This window comes from Babylonia areolata, chromosome 1 (genome assembly GCF_041734735.1).
Source record: "Babylonia areolata isolate BAREFJ2019XMU chromosome 1, ASM4173473v1, whole genome shotgun sequence".
NCBI classification, from domain to species: domain Eukaryota; kingdom Metazoa; phylum Mollusca; class Gastropoda; order Neogastropoda; family Buccinidae; genus Babylonia; species Babylonia areolata.
The window spans coordinates 8,903,131-8,930,630 of record NC_134876.1 but is presented as its reverse complement, the minus strand read 5'-3'; the positions used below and the strand labels follow the sequence as shown (position 1 = coordinate 8,930,630).

Sequence of the window (27,500 nt, the reverse complement as noted above, 5' to 3'; positions counted from 1 at the left end):
GTTAACCGTTGGTTTCTTTGAGACAAGACAAGACAAGACAAGACAAGACAAGACAAGATAAAATCTTTATCATCGAGGGTAACAGATAAGCAATCAACATGCCTTTTTTTTTTTATTCTTTACATCCAGCCCACCGCTCGAACGAAGGACCAAAGCTAAAGAAGCAAAAAGTGAGCTAAAGGAAATAATACAAAATACATCCATATTTCCCGATTATCCCACTATCCACAGCCAGCCCACCCAGAGCAGAATAAAAGAAAATAACGTAGATTATGATTAAAAAAAAGAAAAGAAGAAAAAAAAGCGTGCTGACACGATGGGATCCAAACAAAAAAAAAGTCCTTAAAGGCAGAATATGATTAGCCACAAAACACACTCAGTCTGATTAAGATAATCAATACCTACTAGTTTGATTTGCTTGTGATAGAAGTTACATGAACAGGTGCCCCTCACGAAATAGTAAAAAAACCCCAACAACAACAACAACAAAAAACAAAAACAACTAAACTATCTAAGTTGATTGATTTATGTACGGAGAACTGTCTGACAAAATTAAATTGGACCTAATGGAAGATTGCTTCGAGATTCATAGGGTGTTCAAACCTGTAATTCCATGTTTGTTGATAGTTTTATTGGTGTGTGTGTGTGTGTGTGTGTGTGTGTGTGTGTGTGTGTGTGTGTGTGTGTGTGTGTGTGTGTGTGTGTGTGTAATTATCATTATTGTTTATAAGTGTGTTATCCACGACTGCATTCTTCTTAAACGGCAATAACCTTCAAATCCAATCAAGGTGTTGACTTACGTTGGTTTAAAAAAAAATTATTTAAAAAAAATCTTTTGTCTGTTTTTAAATTTAAAAAAAAATTTTTTTAATTTTTTTTTTTTTTATAGAGATGTACATAAAATATGGAAATGAATTACAAAAAAGGCTGATGCTACCCGCTCAACTACATCTATCACCCATCCCGTTCCCCTCTGCTTTTTCTCTCTCTCTCTCTCCCCCCCCCCCCCAACCCCGCCCTCTTTTTACAGAAGAGCAGAGGTCATTACCATGTTTGCTCAGACCATACCGTCTGCCATCATCTTCACTGGCTTAAGGCATTCGGTCCAGCAGTCCCGAAGACGGCCGCCTGAACAGGAGAATAAGAACACGAATGATACCCACAGCGAACAACTGGCCGTCTCAAAATGCAATGACCAGCACAAAGGTATAACATTGTGGGTATACACGTTGATTGTATGAACAACGTCCATTCTACGACTATTCATTCTATGTATGTATGTATGTATGTATGTATGTATGTATGTATGTCTGTGTGTGTGTGTGTGTGTGTGTGTGTGTGTGTGTGTGAAAAATAGATTACGTGGTACAAAAGAAAGCAACCCCCCCAAACCCCCCCCCCCCAAAAAAAAAAAAACCCACAAAAAAACACACACAAAAAAACAACAACAACAAACAAACAAACAAACAAAAACAACAACAACAAACAAACAAACAAACAAAAAACCCCAACCAAAACAAAAAAACAAAAAACAAAAACAAAACAAACAAACAAACAAACAAACAAAAAAACAACAAAAAACAACCAACCAAACAAAAACCCCCCAAAACAACAACAACCAAAAAACAAAAACAAACAAACAAAAGAAAGCTGTCTGATATACAATTTCCAAACTTATCAGCAAGTTGGTTAATTCTCAGCATACCTTGTATCTATTCATTCCATCTAACATTTCAGATTATGTGTTGCGGCCGATTAACATTATTGTCGACATTTCTCCGGCTGTCAAGGAATCAAAGGATCATTGGTGATACCACAACGTATACATCCAGAGGATTCAAAGCCACTTCAAACGGACCCAATGGTCCCATTATTTGTCATATGAATATTGATGGAGCAACAGTAGAAAGTTTCTGGCACTCTGGTTTTCGTTTCTTGCTTCTTCTTCTTTTTTTTATTTTTATTTTTTAGATTTATGCATGCGTGTGAATGACTGGTGCGAAAGCGCTTTGATTTGTCTCTGCACAAGATTCAGCGCTATATAAATAGCATTATTATTATTATTATTATTATTATTATTATTATTATTATCTTGTTTACAGATCAACTTCTTACACTTATTACGTTGTGTGTGTGTGTGTGTGTGTGTGTGTGTGTGTGTGTGTGTGTGTGTGTGTGTGTGTGTGTGTGGTCTTTCTGTGATTTCATGTGTGGAAAATGCAAAAGAAAAAAAAAAAGAGCACAATATCCTGTGAGGCCAATAACACTGACATGTGTTTTAACGACCAGCTTTGTGACCGTTCCACGAACAGAGCTGGGAAATCTTTTATTGACCATTCGATTGACTGATAATTTATCAACCAAAGCTACATCCTTTTTTGTGAAACGCGCGCACGCGCTCACGCGAAGACACACACACACACACACACACACACACACACACACACACACACACACACACACACACACACACACACACACACACACACACACACACACACAAAGATACACACATATTACATATGTATATCTATATGTATGCACGCCCGTCCGAGCACACGTCCACATTAAATAAAAGAAGTTCGTATCGTCAAGATTCACGTGCTGTCAAATTAAGCCGATGTAATTTCAAATCAGCCGCAGCGGCCTCGGCGCAAGCCATTAGCCGTAGAAAGTCCCAGATGGTTGGGAGAACGTCCGACATTTCCTCACATACTTATCACAGAGCATACATTAGGTATATAGTCATAATGAAGGCCGACTTCATTTGCATAAACTGTCTTTCTGATCGCCATGATCAGTAAATTAGTGACAGTCTGGACAGACAAGATGAGCACATCAAAAGCCTGTCAATCAAGTCCAGGAGGCGCGAGGATGACTAATTGCAGTCTGGCTTCACTGTCAGTACAAATGCCACGACTAATACCAGGCTGTTGATGGCTTTAATAATCAAAGACTTGTCGCACTAATAACTGTCAACAATTACGCAGTAGAAAGATTACCATCAGGTTATCTTAATTTGCCAAGTCTCTCTTTTCTCCCTCTATATAAGCAAGATGGTTGGGACTGTTGGTCAGACAACGCTTCGTTCAGACACTGTCCTGCATTACCTGAGCCATCCCAGAGATCCAGACCAGACTCTCCAGACCTCCTACCATCCTTCCACGTTTTTATTTTTTGCTGTGAGGTGAGCTTACCATTTTTGTTTGTGTGTATGTTGACGATAATGTCGTGTGTTTCAATGTTGGCATTGTGGTAACTTTTGTTGTTAACAGCGGTATAAACATCAGTGCTTTTTTTCTTCTTTTTCATACATCAGATATACAGAGAAAAACAGGTTGTTTTGTGGTAAATTATCTTTTTATTCTGCAGCCCCCCCCCCTTTAAAAAAAAATCAAAGATATCATTGATTTAAGTTCTAGCACCATTATAAAAAAAATTACTGTCTTTCAAAGAGAATGAAAGAAAGAAAGTAAAAAAAGAAGAAAGAAAAAAAGAAATTGTCTGAATCACTAAATAATATTTCTGGGGAAAAAAAAAGAAAAAGATATCATTGATTTAAGTTCTAGCACCATTATAAAAAAATTACTGTCTTTCGAAGAGAAAGAAAGAAAGAAAGTTAAAAAAAAGAAAGAAAAGAGAAGGCCACGTAACATCAACGCAATGGTTTTTACCACTTTCCGCCAACATGATAAGAATTGTCTGAATCACTAAATAATATTTCTGGGAAAAAAGCAAAAAAAAAAAAAAAAAAAAAAAGAAGAAAAAAAGATATTATTGATTTAAGTTCTAGTACCATTATAAAAAAAAATTACTGTCTTTCAAAGAGAAAAAAAGAAAGAAAGTAAAAAAAAAAAAGAAAGAAAAAAAGAAATTGTCTGAATCACTAAATAATATTTCTGGGGAAAAAGCAAAAAACAAAAAGTTCAATTACTTCATTCTCAGTGAAAATATTGCTTAATCGAAGATTACGTGAACTAAAACATGCTGACCGGATAAGGATTTTAGCAAATACATTTCACGAACACTTCGTGATAAATGACACAAAGCAAGTCGATATTTTTCCACGTCCTCAGCAAAGTCGGCAACTGTGTGTGAGTGAAACAGACAGAGAGATAGAGAGAGAGAGAGAGAGAGGGGGGGTGGGGGGGGGGCTGGGGCTAGGGGTTGGGGGACAGATTGAGACAGACAGAGAAAAACAGGTGGAAACAGACAGACAGTCATGCCTCTGGTCTAAGTTCTTCTTCTTCTGTGTTCGTGGGCTGCAACTCCCACGTTCACTCGTATGCACACGAGTAGGCTTTTACGTGTATGACCGTTTTTACCCCGCCATGTAGGCAGCCATACTCCGTTTTCGGGCGTGTGCATGCTGGTTATGTTCTTGTTTCCAAAACCCACCGAACGCTGACATGGATTACAGGATCTTTAACGTGCGTATTTGATCTTCTGCTTGTGTATACACACGAAGGGGGTTCAGGCACTAGCAAGTCTGCACATATGTTGACCTGGGAGATCGAAAAAATCTCCACCCTTTACCCACCAGGCGCCGTTACCGAGATTCGAACCCGGGACCCTCAGATTGAAAGTCCAACGCTTTAACCACTCGGCTGTTGCACCCGTCAGGCCTGGTCCAACATATGAGAGATGACATGTGCTGTGCACAAGGAAATGTTTACAAGTTTGTAGCTTGTTTCCGCACTGTTACTACTTTGTGAACAAAACTAGAGAGCTTTAAGTAAGTACAGTTTAAACACAGGCTGATTTCGAGAATTATTTTACTTGTCTGAATAGATCAACTTTTTAGTTCATTATACTTGTGACATATAATAAGAAAGCGAAGTTTTGATTCTGGCGTGTTCTTGCAATAAGAGCACCATTTGCTCCTGTCCAGGCAAACTATCATAATTGTAAACAAAATGTGACGTATCAATTCTAAATCTTGAAACTGTTTTACGCTGTTGAACGTTCTTGTTAATTAAGATACCAAAACACGGACTGATCGTTTTTTGGGGGGGGCATCAGACCGACAAACAGAGAAAGGGCGAGAAGCTTTCAGTTTCATGTAATTAAAAGATTGACCATTTCTGCAACTCTGCATGACCGCTGTGCCATGCCATGCCATGCCATGGATACCAAGACACAAAACTGACTGATCAACTGTGCAGAGAGATTCGAGAAGCGACGAGCAAAGATGCAGTGGACCCTAACCGCTTGCCCCATTTACGTCATGGCTGTGACGTCACTGGTTGCGTCAGGAGTGCTGGCCAGCATGGACAAGGCCATGATTGACCACATCCTCCGGATCCACAACGAGATGAGGGCCAAGGAGGGATCTTCCGACATGCCCAAGCTGGTCAGAAGGAGACTGCTTCCTTAAAACCCATCTGTCTGTTTATCTTCTTCTTCTGCGTTCACTCGTATGCACACGAGTGGGCTTTTACGTGTATGACCGTTTTTACCCCGCCATGTAGGCAGCCATACTCCGTTTTCGGGGGTGTGCATGCTGGATATGTTCTTGTTTCCATAACCCACCGAACGCTGACATGGATTACAGGATCTTTAACGTGCGTATTTGATCTTCTGCTTGCATATACACACGAAGGGGGTTCAGGCACTAGCAGGTCTGCACATATGTTGACTTGGGAGATCGTAAAAATCTCCACCCTTTACCCACCAGGCGCCGTCACCGTGATTCGAACCCGGGACCCTCAGATTGACAGCCCAACGCTTTAACCACTCGGCTATTGCGCCCGTCTGTCTGTTTAAGTTATCCATTTGTTTTGTTTTCATGCCAGAGCTTGTGTGAGAATGTACATTTCATAAATTGATCTCCTTTCATGTCCGACCATGTGAGAAAGTGTGTTTTATCAATGGGTCTATTTTATGTCTGCATTTTTTGTGAGAAAGTGTGTTTTATCAATGGATCTATTTTATGTCTGCATTTTTTGTGAGAAAGTGTGTTTTATCAATGGGTCTATTTTATGTCTGCATTTTTTGTGAGAAAGTGTATTTTATTAACTGGTCTATTTTATGTCTGCATTTTTTGTGAGAAAGTGTTTTTATTAACTGGTCTATTTTATGTCTGCATTTTTTGTGAGAAAGTGTATTTTATTAACTGGTCTATTTTATGTCTGCATTTCTGAGAAAGTGTATTCTATCAATTGGTCTATTTTGATTGATGTCTGTGATGGCGAGAGAGTTTTATTCGTGTATGTATTTTTGTTTTTACTATTTATTATTATTATTATTTCGTTTTATTCAACGACCATTTTTGTGTGACAAGGTTGATTTGTTTATGTTGATGTCTGCACCAGTGACAGGGTTTATCTTTAAAAAAAAAAAGAGAAAGATTATTTTATTTATTTATTTATTATGCTTTCTTAACACTTGAACATCGCTAGTGAGCGAGGTTATTCATAATCCTGTAATTATTGAATGATTTTAACGCACACGCTAGTGATAATAGTTTGTCTGTTAATCAATCATTTTACTTATGTTTATCTATTGGTTTGTTTTAACACCCTCCCCCGTGAAAAGTGTATCTATCTGTCTAGCTATCTATCTATTTGTTGATCTATTATTCATGACATTTTGATGCATTGCTTGTATCAGTCGGTCCATGTGTGAATTCTACTCCTCCTCCTCCTTCTTATTCGTCTTCTCTCTATCTCTCTGTCTCCGTCTGTCTGTCTGTCTGTGTCTCAGCGCCCAATGATCAGGACCAAATTGAGAAAAATAAAAAATAAAAAAAAAGAAAGAAAGAAAAGATTTTCAGGTAGAGGGAGAATGGGTGTGGGGTGGGGGTAATAATTATCAACTGGTTGGTCGACAGGTAGAGAAGGGTAAACGGGGGACAAAAACAGTGAAAACGACTGAGAAAAGAAAAGAAAGGACATTTCTATCGCTGTTTATCCACAAGGCAGGCGTGCTAATTCTTAACTGAAAAATGCCCAGAAAACTAGGCATGCCGCAAAGAAGAAGAGCGCCTTCCCCCCCCCCCACCCCCACCCCTACCCCCCATCCACCCCTACCCAACCCCCCATCCACTTATTCCCACCTCTTTTCATTTTCCTGGCATGATTCTATCAGAGAGACACATCTGACGTGGCCGCGTGTGATGACGTGAAACCTGAACCTACCCGTAACTAACGCCCCTCCCCTCCTCGCCTAGCCCCCCCCCCCTCATCCTCCCCGCCATTTCCATATCCCTCCTGACTGTATCCTTGGCATGTTGATCCTTCAGGTGTGGGACAAAGACCTGACTGTATCTTTGGCATTTTGATCCTTCAGGTGTGGGACAAAGACCTGACTGTATTCTTGGCATGTTGATGTTTCAGGTGTGGGACAAAGATCTGACTGTATCTTTGCCATGTTGATCCTTCAGGTGTGGGACAAAGACCTGACTGTATTCTTGGCATGTTGATCTTTCAGGTGTGGGACAAAGACCTGACTGTATCTTTGGCATGTTGATCTTTCAGGTGTGGGACAAAGACCTGACTGTATCCTTGGCATGTTGATCCTTCAGGTGTGGGACAAAGACCTGACTGCATCTTTGGCATGTTGATCCTTCAGGTGTGGGACAAAGACCTGACTGTATCTTTGCCATGTTGATCTTTCAGGTGTAGGGCAAAGACCTGACTGTATCTTTGGCATGTTGATCCTTCAGGTGTGGGACAAAGACCTGACTGTATCTTTGCCATGTTGATGTTTCAGGTGTGGGACAAAGACCTGACTATCTTTGGCATGTTGATCCTTCAGGTGTGGGACAAAGACCTGACTGTATTCTTGGCATTTTGATCTTTCAGGTGTGGGACAAAGACCTGACTGTATTCTTGGCATGTTGATCTTTCAGGTGTGGGACAAAGACCTGACTGTATTCTTGGCATGTTGATCTTTCAGGTGTGGGACAAAGACCTGACTGTATTCTTGGCATTTTGATCCTTCAGGTGTGGGACAAAGACCTGACTGTATTCTTGGCATGTTGATCCTTCAGGTGTGGAACAAAGACCTGACTGTATTCTTGGCATTTTGATCCTTCAGGTGTGGAACGAAAGCCTGGCGACAGAGGCTGAAGAATGGGCAAACAGATGTAATTTCGTACACAAGGGTCTGGGCGAGAACCTGGCCTGGAACAGCAACAAGACTGCAGATGAATCGATGCTCATAGACAGAGCCATGAAGGCGTTCTATGACGAGAAGAATATATACAGATACGGCCAACATTCTTGTGGATCGGCTTGTCATTACACTCAGGTGAGTCAGTCAACCAAGCACATTTGATCGTCGAAATGCGTTGGGAGTTGGATCAGACCAAGTAAGGATTTTATGTTGGATATACCTTGGTCAGGTGAACAGAAACCGATTCAAATAAGACATTTATTTAGCATCGAGCATGTACGTAGGCCTACGTCTTTCATAGGCTGCCAACCTCTCTTTTTTCTAATTAATAAAAAAAAATAGCAGGTGTGGTGTAGCGTATACGGATAGGTCCTAACCCTTTGATACCTCATTAAAACTGAAACCGTAGCTCAAGGTGGGTTCGTTTAAGAATTTTGAAGAACACAAAGGCATAATTATCGAAGTCGAATAGAATACAGCGAGATACGAATACTTCATTGTACTGTGTGTCTAGTCACGTCTACCTGCAAGTCGACTGTCTCTCGGTCCGTGTTTGATAAAAAAAAAAACCCCAAAAAACCCAGCACTTAAATCTTGATAGATTTGTTATGATTAGTGAAACAAACCATAGCACCTCGTTATGTTTTCAGTCTAAAATCTTTATATTGCTCTCCGGAAAGTACCACTCAAGCTAACGGGAGAGCTGACCATTTTGACGTGACGCCAGAGCTTATAAACGACATACTGTTACCCCGCAGAACATTGGGAAATATATCATCGAGTGGAGGTCGACAACTGAATTCTTACTGAACCAGTTTATTGCACCCATCCAGGTATAGCCTAACTTCGTTGTGCGTACTAAGACTTTCAACGGCGTTTAATGTTTTATTTTCCAAATGACCATAATTATACTCAACAATTTATCTAATGATATAAAACTGGTTCAAGGTTGATTTTGATTAAAAAAAAAATAATAAATTTTTTTTTCGTGAGGATTGAAACAACAGAAAAATGTTTTTCTCTCTCCCAAAATTATGCATCTAACACATATTGGTAAGCTATCAACAAATATTTTCTTTTCTATGGACACAACCGCTTGTGTGTTTCCACAACAAAGTCATCACTTATCGAAGACAAACGAAAAAGAATCGCAAGCAACGGACTCGCTGGTCATGCTCTTCAATCCTGACTACGGTGATAGCTGTGGCCCTTTATCTACATTTGACCTCGAAAATTTCTTTCCGGTAATTCCCATTCAAACTGACGAAATTATTCTTTCTTCTACTTCTGCGTTCGTGGGCTGCAACTCCCACGTTCACTCGTATGTACACGAGTGGGCTTTTACGTGCATGACCGTTTTATCCCGCCATGTAGGCAGCCATACTCCGTTTTCGGGGGTGTGCATGCTGGGTATGTTTTTTTTTTTTCATAACCCACCGAACGCTGACATGGATTACAGGATCTTTAACGTGCGTATTTGATCTTCTGCTTGTGTATACACACGAAGGGGGTTCAGGTACAAGCAGTTCTGCACATGTGTTGACCTGGAAGGTCTGAAAAATCTCCACCCTTTACCCACCAGGCGCCGTTACCGAGATTCGAACCCGGGATCCTGAGATTGAAAGTCCAACACTTTAACCATTCGGGTATTGCGCCCGTCTGACAAAACGATAAATATGTCTCAGCTGACATGGGCCAAGACGACACAGGTGGGCTGCAGCACGCGCAAGTGTTACCCTCTGTTCGGGACCGGTCAGACTGGTGAAAACTGGTTCCTCGTCTGTCGATACGAACCCAAGTGAGTTGGTACTTTTGTTGTTAATTAGTGAGCGAGCGAGAGAGAGAGAGAGAGAGAGAGAGAGAGAGAATATAGCGTGTGTGTGTGTGTGTGTGTGTGTGTGTGTGTGTGTGCGTGCGTGTGTGTGTGTGTGTGTGTGTGTGTGTGTGTGTCTGAGAGAGAGAGAGTGTGTTTGCAGTTGCAAACTACCCACCTCTAATAACGGGTTATAGCTCTCAGTTCCCCCTGGACTGAGACTTGGTATTCAATCACGTTCATCTGGGTTGTACGGGGATTTTTATTTTATTTTATTTTATTTTTTATCATTCTCAAGGCCTGACAAAGCGCGTTGGGTTAGGCTGCTGGTCAGGCATCTGCTTGGCAGATGTGGTGTAGCGTATGTAGATTTGTCCGAACGCAGTGACGCTTCCTTGATACTACTGATACTGATGCTGATTTGATCATCAGTCATGATGATGATCATAAACAAGAAAGGCAAAGTCTTCGAAACTCAAATGTGATTCCTACTGAGTCAAAAACAAAAACAAAAGCAGTCACCTGTGTCTCCGGTGGCTGCGCTATTAACAACATGATTTGATGGTGAAAAATGAGCAGTCAAAATGTAGGAGTCAGTTTGACTTCAGTTACATATTCATTACTCCCCCCCTCCCAACCCCCGCCCCGCCACCCCACCACCAAAAAACAAACAAACAAACCCTGCTGCAGTGACTCGTAACACTTGCTGTCTTTCAAAGCGTAATCAAATACTGAAATCCATCTCCATGGCAACAGGTTACCTGGTGGCGGCAAGTCACCTGTCATATTGCACGGGAACAGTCTAAAAAAAAAATCCACCATTATTATTATTATTATTATAGGGGTGACATGATTATTATCATTATTATTATTATTATTATCATTTCATGTGCAGGGGTAACATGATTGGCGAGTACCCTTTCCAGATTGGGGCACCGTGCTCAAAGTGTGAAAAACTGAATGCTGCATGCGAGAATGGGCTTTGTGTAGGTGAGTACATGTTCACCCCTCTGTTCATACCTCACTCATTTGTGTGTGTGTGTGTGTGTGTGTGTGTGTGGTGTGTGTGTGTGTGTGTGGTGTTTGTGTGTGTGTGTCGTGGAGGGGCGATCGGTGTGTGGATGTGCGTGTACCCGAGTGACATAGTTTTCACGAGACAGAGAGAGAGAGAGAGGGGTTAATATCAAGCAATACCAGTGGGAAAGTTGTCTCAGAGTTGTACATTTGTGTGCCTCGAAAGTCTATGACAACAAATTTATTTAGAATTTCAACGCTGTCGGATAAAGAGAACGTTTTGCACAATTTTCAATTCTGATGGTTATGTTGTGTCAGTTTTGATGACTGCTGTGAGTGCTGTGTTGTTAATCTGATTTTATTGACTCACTTGTGTAAACAGAGTGAGTCTATGTTTTAACCCGGTGGTTGGTTGTCTGTGTGTGTGTGTGTGTGTGTGTGTGTGTGTGTGTGTGTGTGTGTGTGTGTGGTAAACTTTAACATTGACATTTTCTCTGCAAATACTTTGTCAGTTGACACCAAATTTGGCATAAAAATAGGAAAAATTCAGTTCTTTCCAGTCATCTTGTTTAAAACAATATTGCACCTCTGGGATGGGCACAAAAAAATAAAAAAGAAGCCTAATTATATGCAAACTGCATTTACTGTTATATTTATATTTTTTGTATTCTCTAAACTTGGCACTTTGACCTCTTATTCGACACAGCAACAAGAGGAATCATTATTATCATTTTTTGTTCAAACAGGAACTTCTTTTGCTAAGCATGGAATTTTTATTTATTTTGCAAACGTTTTGGTGCATAGTAAAAAAGGGAAATTACTCTGTAATTAATGCTAGGGGACTTAATTTATCACAAGTGAGTCTTGAAGACCTTGCCTCTCTTGTTCAACAGTTTGTATGATCACGTTTCAAGACTATACAATTACCCCTCTTCCAATTCTACTGCTGCCAGTGCTACTGTTATTGTTGTTGACTTAGAAGTCATTTCTCGGTAAGGGATTTACTGGTAATTAGGTCCGTATTGAAAGGGAGAAATAACATAGGTTGAACCAAAGGCGATGTCATGCACGTATTTTGCTATTCAAAAGCAGATTTTGTAACCTAGTTTGTATTACATTGGATCGTCTGCTTTGGCTATGTGATATATCTTTTTTTCAATCTTTGTGGCCTGTACTTCCATGCCATCTATTGCCTGTGTATTCAATTGTAATATCTGTCTCTGAGAGAGAGAGAGAGAGAGAGAGAGAGAGAGAGAGAGAGAGAGAGAGTTATATACCAACGCTTATGTTTGTTTCAGGAGGAACTGACAGACCAGTTGGTGAGTAACAAGGACATTAAAGTAGAAAGAACCCACACACTGCCATGGTATCCACCACGTAATGTTTGGGTATCTTATCGGTCTTTGCTTCTGAATTAGTACAGCTTCCACGTGTAGCAAACAACAACAAGAACAACAACAATAGAAAACAACAACAACAACAACAAAACAGCAGCAACAAGAACAACAACAATACAAAACAACAACAACACTGACCACCTGTTAAAAGACAGTTATTCAGGATGAGCTATCGTCAATGATGGCCGTGATGGTGTTGTCAGCCAAAAGCAACCGAGCTGCCGAAGACGTCAATGTAAAATACACGTCACTGCTGCATCCCTTTGGATTGGAGGTATGCATCTCAACGATTTACAAAGGCCGCGCGTTCACTCCTTAGACAGGGATATGATCATCAGAAGCCGTCAAACGACATATACCAAGTGAAATCGTAGGAGAAATTAGACAAGCTTGATGAATAAAACATGAGTACTGTCTTGGATTATTTGAAGAACTAATCGTTTTCGGATGAATTACAGTGATATATTGTCTTTTTCGTTGTATTGTATTATTGGTTTTGTTGTTGTTGTTTGGGCCACAACAGATTTCTCGGTGTGAAATTGTGGAGGTCACACAGTTGACAGCGCATCGCCAGCCATAAGATTGCACGCTCGCCAGTGCATGAGAACGAGATACCCAAGATAGCACATGATCAGCTATAAAAGGAAAACAAATCACATGAAAACAGTCAGTATTAACTCTCTCCATACGAACGGCGAAAGAGACGACGTTAACAGCGTTTCACCCCAATTACCATCATCAAAATATTGCAAGCGGAAGGCTCTTATACTGAAGACGTGAATGTTGACAAAGAATGCCACAATTCTGACGACGGAAGCTAAAGGTTGGGTCATTCAGACACCCACTGGACATCCGAGGGGTCTGTGTAGAGGAGAAGAGAGGACTGGCCGTACTGAGTGAGTTAACGTCCACTCATACCATTCTAAATCATTTTCACTCTTTCATTTACAGGCGTTCATTTCAGCCATACTCACAAGCGCAGAAAAAAAGTTACCGCGGGAAGGCTGTGATGAAAGTCAGTACTATGTCTAACAATTGTAACTGAGGATTTTTAATGAGGATTATTGAAATGCGGAGCCCAGACACCATACTGCATTACAGTGTCAGGAAGGTGATGGATGTTCTGGAAGTTAGAAGGTTAGTTGTTGTGATTTATTTTCATTGGCTTTTGCATTTTCCTCGTCGTCTACATATTGCTTCACTAACTCCAGCCCCTCTTTCAGGGCGAGGGCTTGTTCTTGTTCTTGTTGTTTATAGTCCAGCCGACCGCACAGGGCCATATCAGGACTGTCAAACCATACAAATGCTCAACCGCGTCAACACAAAACTGTTACATCTACAAAAAAAACAACAACAACAACAAAAAACAACCCAAACAAAGCACACACACACACACACACACACACACACACACACACACACACACACACACACACACAAAAACACTTAGAAAACCCCACAAAACACAGTTCATGACACAGTATCCCAACCGTTTAACTCCTAGTGGCAAATAAGACTAGGCCATGCTCAGGACGCCAGCCCTTCCGCTTAATTCATCATCCCCTGATTAAAAAAAAATCGTAAAAAAGGAAAAACAACAACAATACTTCAAAGCCAAACAAAAAACACATGAAAAAGGCCATATAAAAAGGCAAATAATACTGCAGAATGGGCAGCTAGTGCCCATCTCAGTGTTTACATCTCACTACCTAATCGCCAGAGCAAAACAACACAGACAGTGCATCACTGACTGCCGAAAAGAGAGAGAAAAAAAAGTGTCATGGCTTGCTTGCAAAAAGAAAGGCGAATGGATTGGAAAGGCGGAAAAAGGAGACAACAGAGAAGAAAGAAAACAGGCAGAAACAAAAGAGAGTGACAGAAAAGAGCAAATTTCTAGCACAGAATTTCCAGAAGGCGGGGATGCTATTTGTACTGAAAGACCCCCGGCATCCCCACGTGGGGAAGGGTGAGGACTGGATGTAAAAAGAGCAAGTATGTTACTTATCTAGTACCCTCGTCAACGAACACTTTCCCTATCTAACCCTGACTCTGTAACTCCTCTGTCCGATAACGTGTGAACATGAACCACAACACACACCTCCTACCTAAATGCACACACTTTCTCTGTCTCTCTCGGTTCATATCCCGTGTTCCTCTATTTCCTGTTTAACTCTCTCCATACGAACGGCGAAAGAGACGACGTTAACAGCGTTTCACCCCAATTACCATCATCAAAATATTGCAAGCGGAAGGCTCTTATACTGAAGACGTGAATGTTGACAAAGAATACCACAATTCTGACGACGGAAGCTAAAGGTGGGGTCATTGAGACACCCACTGGACATCCGAGGGGTCTGTGTAGAGGAGAAGAGAGGACTGGCCGTACTGAGTGAGTTAAAACATCATGGCTTCAAGCTATGGTTCCGGAGCTGGCTCAAGGTTTTATGGTGTGATTAACAGGTAACATTTGTGTCAGTTCGGTTAGTTTGGATGACGTTGCAACACAGAACTACGTGAAAGGATTCTATCGCTTTCATTTGAAGAGAGATTTAGGAAACTGTTGGCATTCTTGATAAAAGAGACAGAGAGTAGACAGACATAAACTGGACTGATATGAATATAGGAAAGTAGACAGTTTGAGGGAACCAGTAGGCATGCAAATGTGTGTGTGTGTGTGTGTGTGTGTGTGTGTGTGTGTGTGTGTGTAGGAGACATGCGCGCGTTTCCACCTGTTGTTCACAGCCGTGTTGTTTTCTCTTCGTTCACAGAGTGTAAGGATGACGAAGCCAGTTGCAAGATGTGGTCCGAGGCAGGAAGCTGCGAGAAAAACCCCGATTACATGCTGAAAAATTGCAAAAAGTCTTGCAAGAAATGCGTCTCGGCCGAACCCGAAGAGTGTGTGGATGAGGACAACAAATGCGCACAGTGGGCCAAAAGAGGAGAGTGCAAGGCGAACCCGGACTACATGCTGAAAAGTTGCCGAAAGTCCTGCAAGAAATGCTAATGACTGATCATCCATCTTCCTCTGGCCTTTTCGCTTCTGTATCTTTCCGGACAGCTGTGGGTGTCCTTAGCACCTCCCACCCCCCACCTTGAACAGGAGAGGACAAAGATAGGGAGGGAGGGAGGGGGGAGGGGAAAGCAATGGATGAAGGAGAGGGGGAGGTGGGCGAAGGGGTGGGGTTGATTCTGAATGGTTTATTCTATGTTGTAGATTTTTTTTTTGTGCATGTACATAATTGTAATAATGTGTAAATAACGGACTCAACTTTGATTTTTCTTTGTTGTTCTAATTTTATTTTATTCGAAGAAAACATCGCACAGAAAGAAAATGAAGAACAACAAAAGGAATGTCTCAATAGGAATGCTATAAAGTATATGACTTCATGTAAACGAAATCACATAACTTGCCCAGTTGGCCTCAGTGATTAACTGGTATGGAAACTACATTCGGTAAAATGCAAAAAGTTGGTGTTTTCCTTAATCCACTATTTTAACTTCTGTGTGTTCCTCGAATAAGTTTTTCCGCTTGTGAGCATCCCAACTAATGAATGGAATTAGTTTCAATGTCATATATTTATGACAACTTACAGAAACTTATTTAGATCCATTTCTGTCAGATACATCAGTGACAATAATTATATGTTTGATTGTCCAATATTTGAAGTGAATTGCATTGTTAGGCATCTTTGATTTGCCTTCGTAGAAAACACGTTCAGCTAACACTTCCTGTAAATGTTTCAATCAATATGATCGTGAAACTGACATGTACTCTGAAAGCATCTTTGAAAACGTACTGCATTTGTAATTAGATAAGTTTTAGGGACCGTGCAGATATATTTATGGACATGTTGTGTATAAAACTTTCCTATGCAGTTTCCGTGTAAATACTTTTTTTTTAATGAATGCTATCTTTAGAGCATGTATGTATTTTACTATGATTGCAATAGTATTTTGAATATTTCGTTCTGAATATGTTGTTTTAATATCTATCTTGTTTTTCAACCCAAATTCATATTTTTGTATTTTTTTTTGGACTTGATCTGTACATGAAGTATCCACAGGTTTGTAAATTTGGACATTATAGATAACTTTAGTGTAGAATGAAGCCCTATATAATGTATCATGTATGTATATATGCATTTCCGCCACATTTTCAATAAATTCATTACCACTACAAACTCGTTTGCAGTGTATATTTCACTCGTTTTGACAAATCATTTGCAAATCAAAGTGCCTAGCAGTTTGGGGAGTTCCATATCAATTTCGATTTCTTTCTGGTAAGTATGTATTCACAGATTTCTTCATTTCTTCGAAAAAAAAATTACATGCATTTTCATTGTTTAGTTTCAGTCTTCAGAAATGTCAATGGTATCAAACTGTTGGGTTTTTTTTTCGTACAACTTGTTAATACCCATCTAATACAAAAGTTATGTCGTCTGCAAATAGATTAACATTACACAATCAGTTATATTAATATCTGTAATAACATCAACCTCCAGAATCTTACGCTTATTATTTCCGCACTAGAAACGAACAGATATGGTGAAAGCGGGTCTCCTGGACGACAACCTCTTTATATATCTGGTCTTTGTGACACCTTTCCATCCATCATAACACACGAAAAGATTTTCTACGGAATGTAGCAACCCACTTAACTAATTCTATACCCAGTCCAGATGATTTTCAAACTCAGTTCTCATGATCTCACCTAGCGGAGTCAAAGGCTTTCTCAAAGTCTTTTGAAATTGATAAACCCGGAAATGATTTTCTTCTAAATAATATATAATAACATGAAAATCATATACGCTACGATTGTCTCCAATATACCTCCCTGGAACAAACAAATCACTTTGGCTGGAAAAATGGGTCATGTTCTGTAATCCACGTGTCTCTTTTTCCAAGTTATGCACGCAACTTTACGATGCACGGAAGGGCAATTGGCAAATGAGTGCATGCGCATGCGTGTGTGCGTGCGTGTGTGTCGTTGTGCGTGCGTGCGTGTATGTGTGTGTGTGTGTGTGTGTGCGTGTGTGCGTGCGTGCACAATTCCTGTCTTGACATTTCATCACAAACAACGCTAACATTTACGAAGCAAGCAGAAAGTGGCAATATTCCTTTAGATTTGCTATCCGCATTGAGTTACGCTTGATTGCACAAGGCATTCCTCGAATGGCGCTTCCGCGCAAGCAAGCAAGCAAACAAGCAAACACACACACGCACACACACACACACACACACACACACACACACACACACACACACACACACACACACACACACACACACACACTATGTTCTCTCTCTCGCTCGCTCACTAATTAGCAACAAAAGTACTGTTCCAGGCAATTACTCAGTAGCTGTCCTGCCGTGACCCCTGTTTCATGCAAGGACTCAATTATGCAACTGCAGTCACCGTCAATAGCAGAAAGCGCAGCACACATGTATACGCTTTCATATTCGTTAAGAGCTTTGTCACACACACACACACACACACACACACACACACACACACACACACTTGTCATCACATTCACTGGGTCGGGTCACATTGATAATAATAATAATAATAATAATAATAATAATAATCATAATAATCATAATAATAATAATGGTATTTATATAGCGCTGGATCTTGTGCAGAGACAAATCAAAGCGCTTTCGCACCAGTCATTCACACGCATGCATAACTCTGATACTGTAGAAACTAAAGACAAGGAAGGGCAGGCAAGGGAGGCTATTTTGGGAAGAGGTGGGTTTTAAGGCCAGACTTGAAAGAGCTGAGTGTGGAGACTTGACGAAGCGAAAAAGGAAGTTCATTCCAATCGCAAGGTCCAGAAACAGAGAAAGAACGGCGGCCAATAGTCTACACACTGACCTGGACACGCGTGTTTATTGAACATCAAATATCTTAATATACTTATTCAGTTCATATTCTTTTATTCTCTCACTCTTTAAAAAAAAATTCTTTAAATGTTATCAGCACAAATTCTCGTTTCTTTCGGAATATATGAAAGAATATGATAGTCAGTCGTGTTCGACTATGACCATCAGAACAGCAGAGGAGGTAACTGCTCTCCCGACGATCAGGGCTAGAATTTGATTTTTGCAGAAACCCCCGAAAGCGGAGTATGGCTGCCTACATGGCGGGGTAAAAACGGTCATACACGTAAAAAGCCAACTCGCATATATACGAGTGAACGTGGGAGTTGCAGCCCACGAACGCAGAAGAAGAAGAAGATTTTAGCAGAGAGTGTCTTGCCCAAGTTACATCCTCACTCTCCCGGCCAAGAGGGTTTTAGGACAGTCGGCGTCTGGATGGTTCCCAAAGGCCAACTAGCCCTCAAAGATGCAGCACTGAGATCCAGTGCAATATGAACCGTCGGTGAATTAGAAATATATATATATATATATAGTTGTCACCTTATTAGCTCTGATGTATCGCAACATTATCAATTTTATTATGTGCCACTGGCGTCCTCTGAAATGTGTCTGTTAAAAAGCAATACACGCAGCCTAATAACTGTGGGAACTATCAGCAAGGATTTGTTGCTAATCATCATCGTCTTTATTATTAGTAGCGGTTGTATTCTTCTTCTTCTTCATGTTTCCATGATGACGACGATGATGATGATGATGTAGAAGAAGAAGATGATTATTGTTATCATCATCATCATTATTATTATTATTATTATTACACAGGCATTGGACATGCCAAAGACAGAAAATGAAGAAGAAAAATTACGTACGTGGGGATGCAAGTCGTGTCTTAATCCGAGGTATACCTACTTGCATAGTTATTGCGGACACATCACAATAATTTACACCATACCAGTGCCGCCCACAGCCCTCAGGACACCAACATGACAGACACTCTTTGAGTTTGACGTGAGCTATGGATGGAAACGTTCTTCGGGGGCAGGAATATATATATAGTATTTGTATTTGTATTTCTTTTTATCACAACAGATTTCTCTGTGTGAAATTCGGGCTGCTCTCCCCAGGGAGAGCGTGTCGCTACACTACAGCGCCACCCTTTTTTTTTTTTTTTTTTTTCCTGCATGGAGTTTTATTTGTTTTTCCTATCGATGTGGATTTTTCTACAGAATTTTGCCAGGAACAACCCCTTTGTTGCCGTGGGTTCTTTTACTCTAAGGAGAGTGCGTCGCTACACTGAGAGCGCCACTCATGTTTCTTTTTGTATCTTTTTTCTGCCTGTAATTTCATTTGTTTTCCTATCGAAGTGCATTTTTCTACAGAATTTTTTCATTGACAACCTGTTTTGTTGTCGTGGGTTCTGTTACGTGAGTTCTTTTATGCCTCACACAGGGCGTCCGTTGATTGTCTCATCCGAATGACTAGCGTCCAGACCACCATAAGGTCCTAGTGGAGGGGGAGAGAAAATACTGGCGACTATGGGATTCGAACCAGTGCACTAAGATTCTGTCGCTTCCTAGGCGGACGCGCTACCTCTGGGCTAACACTCTACTCACACCTGACAACTGAGGAGCAGGCCTAACTGAGCATAAACTCAACGAAAACAGCCATCGATATATGACGGGCGCAACAGCCGAGTGGTTAAAGCGTTGGACTGTCAATCTGAGGGTCCCGGGTTCGAATCACGGTGATGGCGCCTGGTGGGTAAAGGGTGGAGATTTTTACGATCTCCCAGGTCAACATATGTGCAGACCTGCTAGTGCCTGAACCCCCTTCGTGTGTATATGCAAGCAGAAGATCAAATACGCACGTTAAAGATCCTGTAATCCATGTCAGCGTTCGGTGGGTTATGGAAACAAGAACATACACAGCATGCACACCCCCGAAAACGGAGTATGGCTGCCTACATGGCGGGGTAAAAACGGTCATACACGTAAAAGCCCGCTCGTGTGCATTCGAGTGAACGTGGGAGTTGCAGCCCACGAAGAAGAAGAAGCCATTGATATGTTTGAACCCTGTCGATTGGTATCATTAACCTAGGCACAATGCTATCCACATAAAATACAACTTTGGGGAAGGTAGTCGAGGGCACGCTCACAATCATGCAATGACCACACTCTGCATTCCACTGTGATGGGAAAAAATTACAACATGTAATAAAATACACACACACACATAAAACACGCACGCAGACACACACACACACACACACACGCACGCACGCACACACACACACACACACACACACACATATATATATATATATATATATTATGAATAAGTACAATTATTATTATTATGAATAAGTAAACAGAAAAAAATGGGTTGCATAAAATGAATGAACAAATAAATAAATGAAAAGAAAAATTATATTGAAAAAAAAGAAGAAGAAAAAAGTACAATTATGAATAATTTAATCGAAAAAATGGGTTGCACAGAATATAAGTAACTGATAAACAAAAGAACAAATAAATAATAAATCAAATAAAATAGGACATATAGGTAGATAAACAAATACAGAAATAAATACATAGATGACTGAATTAAAAACAAGAACAAAAAAAACAAAACCAAAAAAAAACAAACAAAACAAAAAAACCCAGCAACACACGCACACACACACATACATACATATATATATATATATATGTATGTATGTGTGTGTGTGTGTTTGTGTGTGTGTATATATATATATATATATATATATATATGTGTGTGTGTGTGTGTGTGTGTGTGTAAAGAGGTAGATATCTATCAAATTATCAGTTTAAACATGACTTTCTTAAGAAGCTTCAATAAGAACAAGATAACAAATGTACACTTCCTGATGTTAACATTTTACCTATATGTATTGTGAAACTTGTTGAAATATGCTCAATGTAAAAACAGGAGGAGGGGGTGGGGGGGGGGGGTGCAAACCGTTTCTCAGATTTAAGATATATCGGTGTGAAACTGTGTGTGTCGGTCAATAATTTGAAAAAAAAAGAGAAAAAAAAGGTCAGATTGATTATTCTTTTGTCAAACGAAAAATAAATTTATAGCTGTAATGTTGAATAGGGTCTTGTTTAGGAGCTGTGATCTGTCTGTCTGTCTGTCTGTGTCCGTCTCTCCCCCCCCCCCCCTCTCTCTGTGTCTTTTAACCCGTTCACGGAGCTGATATTCTTACGCAAGTTATTTTTCTGCCTGACCAGCTGATCATCGCAGTAATAATTATCTTCCTGTGACCATGTCAGCGGGTCAGACTGAACAAACATTATAGTACTATGAAGCGAACTCAACACCGACATCCTCTGAATACCATTCCACTGCCGGATAAACAGAAACCACACTGTCACAGTCTTCGACAGATTAGTCCGCTCAGGTACTACTTTCCAACCATTGCTCACACGAACACCTTCCTTCTCTCTCTCTCTCTCTCTCTCTCTCTCTCTCTCTCTCTCTCTCTCTCTCTCTCTCTCTCTCTCACAGAATTCTTCAAACGAACTGATTTATTTCAGTATAAACTTTCACCACCCCCAGTCACTGCAATCCCTGAACCACGACTGTACCAGCACACACCACACCACGAGTCATTAAGGTGTCATTAACTTGTCAATCATTCACACGACAGTATGTATGTGCCAGTACGGAGGACGTGAGGATGATGGCGCGCGCGCGCGCGCGTGTGTGTGTGTGTCTGTGTGTGCAAGGGTACATGTGTGTGTGTGTGTGTGTGTGTGTGTGTGTGTGTGTGTGTGTGTGTGTGTGTGTGTGTGTGTGTGTGTGTGTGTGCGCGCGCGCAAGGGTGCATATTTGTGTGTGTGTGTGTGTGTGTGTGTGTGTGTGTGTGTGTGTGTGTGTGTGTGTGTGTGTGTACTAACCGTTTCGAGCGACTTTGTAAAAATTCGTGCAATTCAGGGGAAGCAACAGTCACCGCGTCTTGGCACAAAAGCAACATTAGAATAATGTTGTTATTTCCCTTGGATTGAGAATCTGCCGTTTTTCCTCGGTCGTTTGACACCTGCCTTGCCTTTGATCAAAAAGTTACAAGATATATGATGGAATGACAGTCCCGACGCGTTTTTTGTGTGCATTTTAAAAACAAAATCTTGGTTCATTTTCCTTTCATGTGATATATACTTTTATGCACTTATCTACAGCACTTTTTGAAATACAAACAAATCAAGATCATTGGCGTGTTCTTGTTCTTCTAAAAATTTTCTCAGCATAGGCTATAGCAAAACGTAAGCAGTAAAGGAATAACAATTTTTTAGAAAACAACTACAAAAAACAAACAAAAAACCCAAAACAGTCAGATGGTAGCTTTCCAATTCCATAGTAGTTCGGGATTGAACAGCTCTTTTAAGTACCTTGAAAAGGAGAATCTTTAAAATGATTGGTGACCATCTTTTGTCAACTGATATCACTGGTACTGTACTTCATCTTACACGAAAAGTGTGCTACCAACACCCTACACGAAAAGTGTACTACCAACATCCTACACGAGAAGAAGTGTACCAACATCCTACACGGGAAGAAGTGTACCAACATCCTACACGAGAAGTGTACCAACACCCTACACGAGAAGTGTACCAACACTCTACACGAGAAGTGTGCTAACATCCTACACAGGAAGAAGTGTACCAACATCCTACACGAGAAGTGTACCAACATCCTACAGGAGAAGAAGTGTACCAACACCCAACACGAGAAGTGTACCAACACCCTACACAAGAAGAAGTGTACCAATATCCTACACGGGAAGAAGTGTACCAACATCCTACACGAGAAGTGTACCAACATCCTACACGAGAAGTGTACCAACATCCTATAGAAGAAGTGTATCAACATCCTACACGAGAAGTGTACTAACATCCTACAGGAGAAGAAGTTAACTGACATCCTACACGAGAAGTGTACCAACATCCTACACGAGAAGTGTACCAACATCCTATAGAAGAAGTGTACCAACACCCTACACGAGAAGAAGTGTACCAACACCCTACACGAGAAGAAGTGTACCAACACCCTACACGAGAAGAAGTGTACCAACATCCTACACGAGAAGAAGTGTACCAACATCCTACACGAGAAGAAGTGTACCAACATCCTACACGAGAAGTGTACCAACATCCTACACGAGAAGAAGTGTACCAACACCCTACACGAGAAGTGTACCAACATCCTACACGGGAAGAAGTGTACCAACATCCAACACGAGAAGAAGTGTACCAACATCCTACACGAGAAGAAGTATACCAACATCCAACACGAGAAGAAGTGTACCAACATCCTACACGGGAACATACTACACGGGAAGAAGTGTACCAACATCCTACACAGGAAGAAGTGTACGAACACCCTACACGAGAAGAAGTGTACCAACACCCTACACGAGAAGAAGTGTACCAACATCCTACACGAGAAAAAGTGTACCAACATTCTACAGGAGAAGAAGTGTACCAACATCCTACACGGGAAGAAGTGTACCAACACCCTACACGGGAAGAAGTGTACCAATATCCTACACGGGAAGAAGTGTACCAATATCCTACACGAGAAGAAGTGTACCAACATCCTATACGAGAAGAAGTGTACCATCATCCTACACGAGAAGAAGTGTACCAACACCCTACACGGGAAGAAGTGTACCAACACCCTACACGAGAAGAAGTGTACCAACATCCAACACGGGAAGAAGTGTACCAACACCCTACACGGGAAGAAGTGTACCAATATCCTACACGGGAAGAAGTGTACCAACATCCTACACGAGAAGTAATGTACCAACATCCTACACGAGAAGTGTACCAACACCCTACACGGGAAGAAGTGTACCAACACCCTACACGAGAAGAAGTGTACCAACACCTTACACGAGAAGAAGTGTACCAACATCCTACACGAGTAGAAGTGTACCAACATCCTACACGGGAAGAAGTGTACCAACATCCTACACGAGAAGAAGTGTACCAACACCCTACACAAGAAGTGTACCAACATCCTACACTAGAAGAAGTGTACCAACATCCTACACTAGAAGAAGTGTACCAACACCCTACACAAGAAGTGTACCAACATCCTACACTAGAAGAAGTGTACCAACATCCTACACGAGAAGAAGTGTACCAACATCCTACACAAGAAGTGTACCAACATCCTACACTAGAAGAAGTGTACCAACATCCTACACTAGAAGAAGTGTACCAACACCCTACACAAGAAGTGTACCAACATCCTACACAAGAAGAAGTGTACCAACACCCTACACGGGAAGAAGTGTACCAACACCCTACACGAGAAGAAGTGTACCAACATCCTACACGGGAAGAAGTGTACCAACATCCTACACGAGAAGAAGTGTACCAACACCCTACACGGGAAGAAGTGTACCAACATCCTACACGAGAAGTGTACCAACATCCTACACGAGAAGAAGTGTACCAACACCCTACACGAGAAGAAGTGTACCAACACCCTACACGAGAAGAAGTGTACCAACATCCTACACGGGAAGAAGTGTACCAACACCCTACACGAGAAGAAGTGTACCAACATCCTACACGAGAAGAAGTGTACCAACACCCTACACGAGAGGAAGTGTACCAACATCCTACACGAGAAGTGTACCAACACCCTATACGAGAAGTGTACCAACATCCTACACGAGAAGTATACCAACACACCTTACACAACAAGTGTACCACCACCCTACACGAGAAGAAGTGTACCAACATCCTATACGAGAAGTGTACCAGCATCCTACAGGAGAAGAAGTAAACTGACATCCTACACGAGAAGTATACCAACACACCTTACACAACAAGTGTACCACCACCCTACACGAGAAGAAGTGAACCAACACCCTACACGGGAATAAGTGTACCACCACCCTGCACGGGAAGAAGTGTACCAACATCCTACACGAGAAGAAGTGTACCAACACCCTACACGGGAATAAGTGTACCAACATCCTACACGAGAAGAAGTGTACCAACATCCTACACGGGAAGAGTTGTACCAACATCCAACACGAGAAGCGTACCAACACCCTACACGAGAAGAAGTATACCAACACCCTACACGAGAAGAAGTGTACCAGCATCCTACACGAGAAGAAGTGTACCAACACCCTACACGAGAAGAAGTGTACCAACACCCTACACGAGAAGAAGTGTACCAGCATCCTACACGAGAGGAAGTGTACCAACATCCAACACGAGAAGAAGTGTACCAACGTCCTACACGGGAAGAAGTGTACCAACCTCCTACACGGGAAGAAGTGTACCAACATCCTACACGAGAAGAAGTGTACCAACATCCTACACGAGAAGTGTACCAACATCCTACACGAGAAGAAGTGTACCAACACCCTACACGAGAAGTGTACCAACATCCTACACGAGAAGAAGTGTACCAACACCCTACACGAGAAGAAGTGTACCAACATCCTACACGAGAAGAAGTGTACCAACGTCCTACACGAGAAGAAGTGTACCAACATCCTACACGAGAAGAAGTGTACCAACATCCTACACGAGAAGAAGTGTACCAACACCCTACACGGGAAGAAGTGTACCAACATCCTACACAAGAAGTGTACCAACACCCTACACAAGAAGTGTACCAACATCCTACACTAGAAGAAGTGTACCAACATCCTACACGAGAAGTGTACCAACATCCTACACGAGAAGAAGTGTACCAACATCCTACAGGAGAAGTGTACCATCTAATGACCTGACCTGACGATGTTGTATCTGGCGTGAGCTGATCTATAGTACAGCTTCAGAGACCCTGGGACCCATGACCAGAAAGCACAAAGACTGGTTTGATGAAAACTGTGATGAAATCAAGCAGCTTCTGGATGAGAAACGCCGTCTGCATCAAGCCCACCTGAGCAACCCAAAGTCCACATCAAAAAAGGATGCGTATGATGCCATCCGCAGGACTGTTCAGCAAAAGTTACGCCAGATGCAGGATAAGTGGCTGAGTGACAAAGCTGATGAGATCCAGGGATATGCTGACAGGCACGATATGAAGAGGTTCTATGATGCCTTAAAAGAAGTCTACGGCCCCACATCCTCAGGATCATCCCCCCTCCTCAGTGCAGATGGGAATACCTTGATCACCGAGAAGGAGAACATTCTCGAACGATGGGCTGAGCACTTCAACAGTGTCTTAAATCGCCCTTCCTCCATAAATGATGAAGCCATAGACCGTCTCCCACAAGTCCCCATCAACGAAGCACTGGACGATCCGCCAACACTTCTTGAGACCCAGAAAGCAATCCGTCTGCTATCCAGTGGCAAAGCACCTGGCTCAGACTCCATACCAGCAGAGGTCTACAAGGATGGAGGCACTGTGCTGACTGAGAAGCTTCATCAGCTGTACTCACTCATGTGGAAAGAAGAGACGATCCCCCAGGATTTCAAAGATGCATGTATCATTCACTTGTACAAGCGAAAGGGGAACCGGCAAGCCTGTGATAACCATCGGGGCATTTCCTTGCTCTCCATCGCAGGCAAGATACTTGCCAGGATCCTACTTAACCGCCTCACAGCACACCTTGACCAAGGTCATTTGCCTGAGAGCCAATGTGGATTCCGGAAAGAGCGCGGAACCACTGACATGGTGTTTGCTGCAAGGCAGCTGCAAGAGAAATGTCAGGAGCAAAATGCTGATCTGTTCTCCACCTATGTCGACCTCACTAAGGCCTTCGACACCGTGAGTAGAGAGGGACTGTGGAAGATCATGGCCAAGTACGGATGCCCTCGGAAATTTATTTCCTTGGTCAGCCAATTCCATGAAGGCATGCAGGCTCGAGTCCAGGACAATGGTGAAACATCTGCTCCTTTTGCTGTCACAAATGGTGTCAAGCAAGGCTGCGTCCTGGCTCCAACGCTGTTCAGCCTCATGTTCTCTGCAATGCTTACTGATGCCTTCAGAGATGGCGATGTTGGAATCGGCCTAAAGTACCGAACAGATGGCAAGCTGTTTAACCTCAGAAGGCTTCAAGCAAAAACGAAGGTCATGACAGACATCATCAGAGACTTTTTGTTTGCTGATGATTGTGCCCTCAACGCTGGATCTGAAGCTGACATGCAACTCAGCGTCGACAAGTTTGCCACTGCCAGCAGGAACTTCGGCCTTACCATCAGCACGAGGAAAACTGAAGTTCTCCATCAGCCAGCCCCAGGGAAACCCTACGTTGAGCCCAACATCACAGTCAACGGTCAGAG

The 27,500-nt window shown here is 41.7% G+C and overlaps 2 protein-coding genes and 1 pseudogene across 2 annotated transcripts; all 3 read left to right on the top strand.

Annotated features, from left to right (window-relative positions):
* Positions 1 to 5,191: 5,191 nt before the first annotated feature.
* LOC143290735 (uncharacterized) lies at positions 5,192 to 15,346 on the top strand. Its single transcript, XM_076600253.1, has 5 exons — positions 5,192 to 5,353; positions 8,041 to 8,253; positions 9,804 to 9,916; positions 10,858 to 10,877; positions 15,111 to 15,346. The coding sequence occupies exons 1-5, from the start codon at positions 5,192 to 5,194 to the stop codon at positions 15,344 to 15,346; spliced, it is 744 nt and encodes a 247-aa protein (XP_076456368.1).
* Positions 15,347 to 21,542: 6,196 nt separating this feature from the next.
* On the top strand, positions 21,543 to 24,040 carry LOC143290724 (uncharacterized; annotated as a pseudogene).
* LOC143290715 (uncharacterized) lies at positions 24,040 to 26,007 on the top strand. Its single transcript, XM_076600233.1, has 3 exons — positions 24,040 to 24,065; positions 24,116 to 24,930; positions 25,274 to 26,007. The coding sequence occupies exons 1-3, from the start codon at positions 24,040 to 24,042 to the stop codon at positions 26,005 to 26,007; spliced, it is 1,575 nt and encodes a 524-aa protein (XP_076456348.1).
* The last annotated feature ends 1,493 nt before the right edge of the window (positions 26,008 to 27,500 follow it).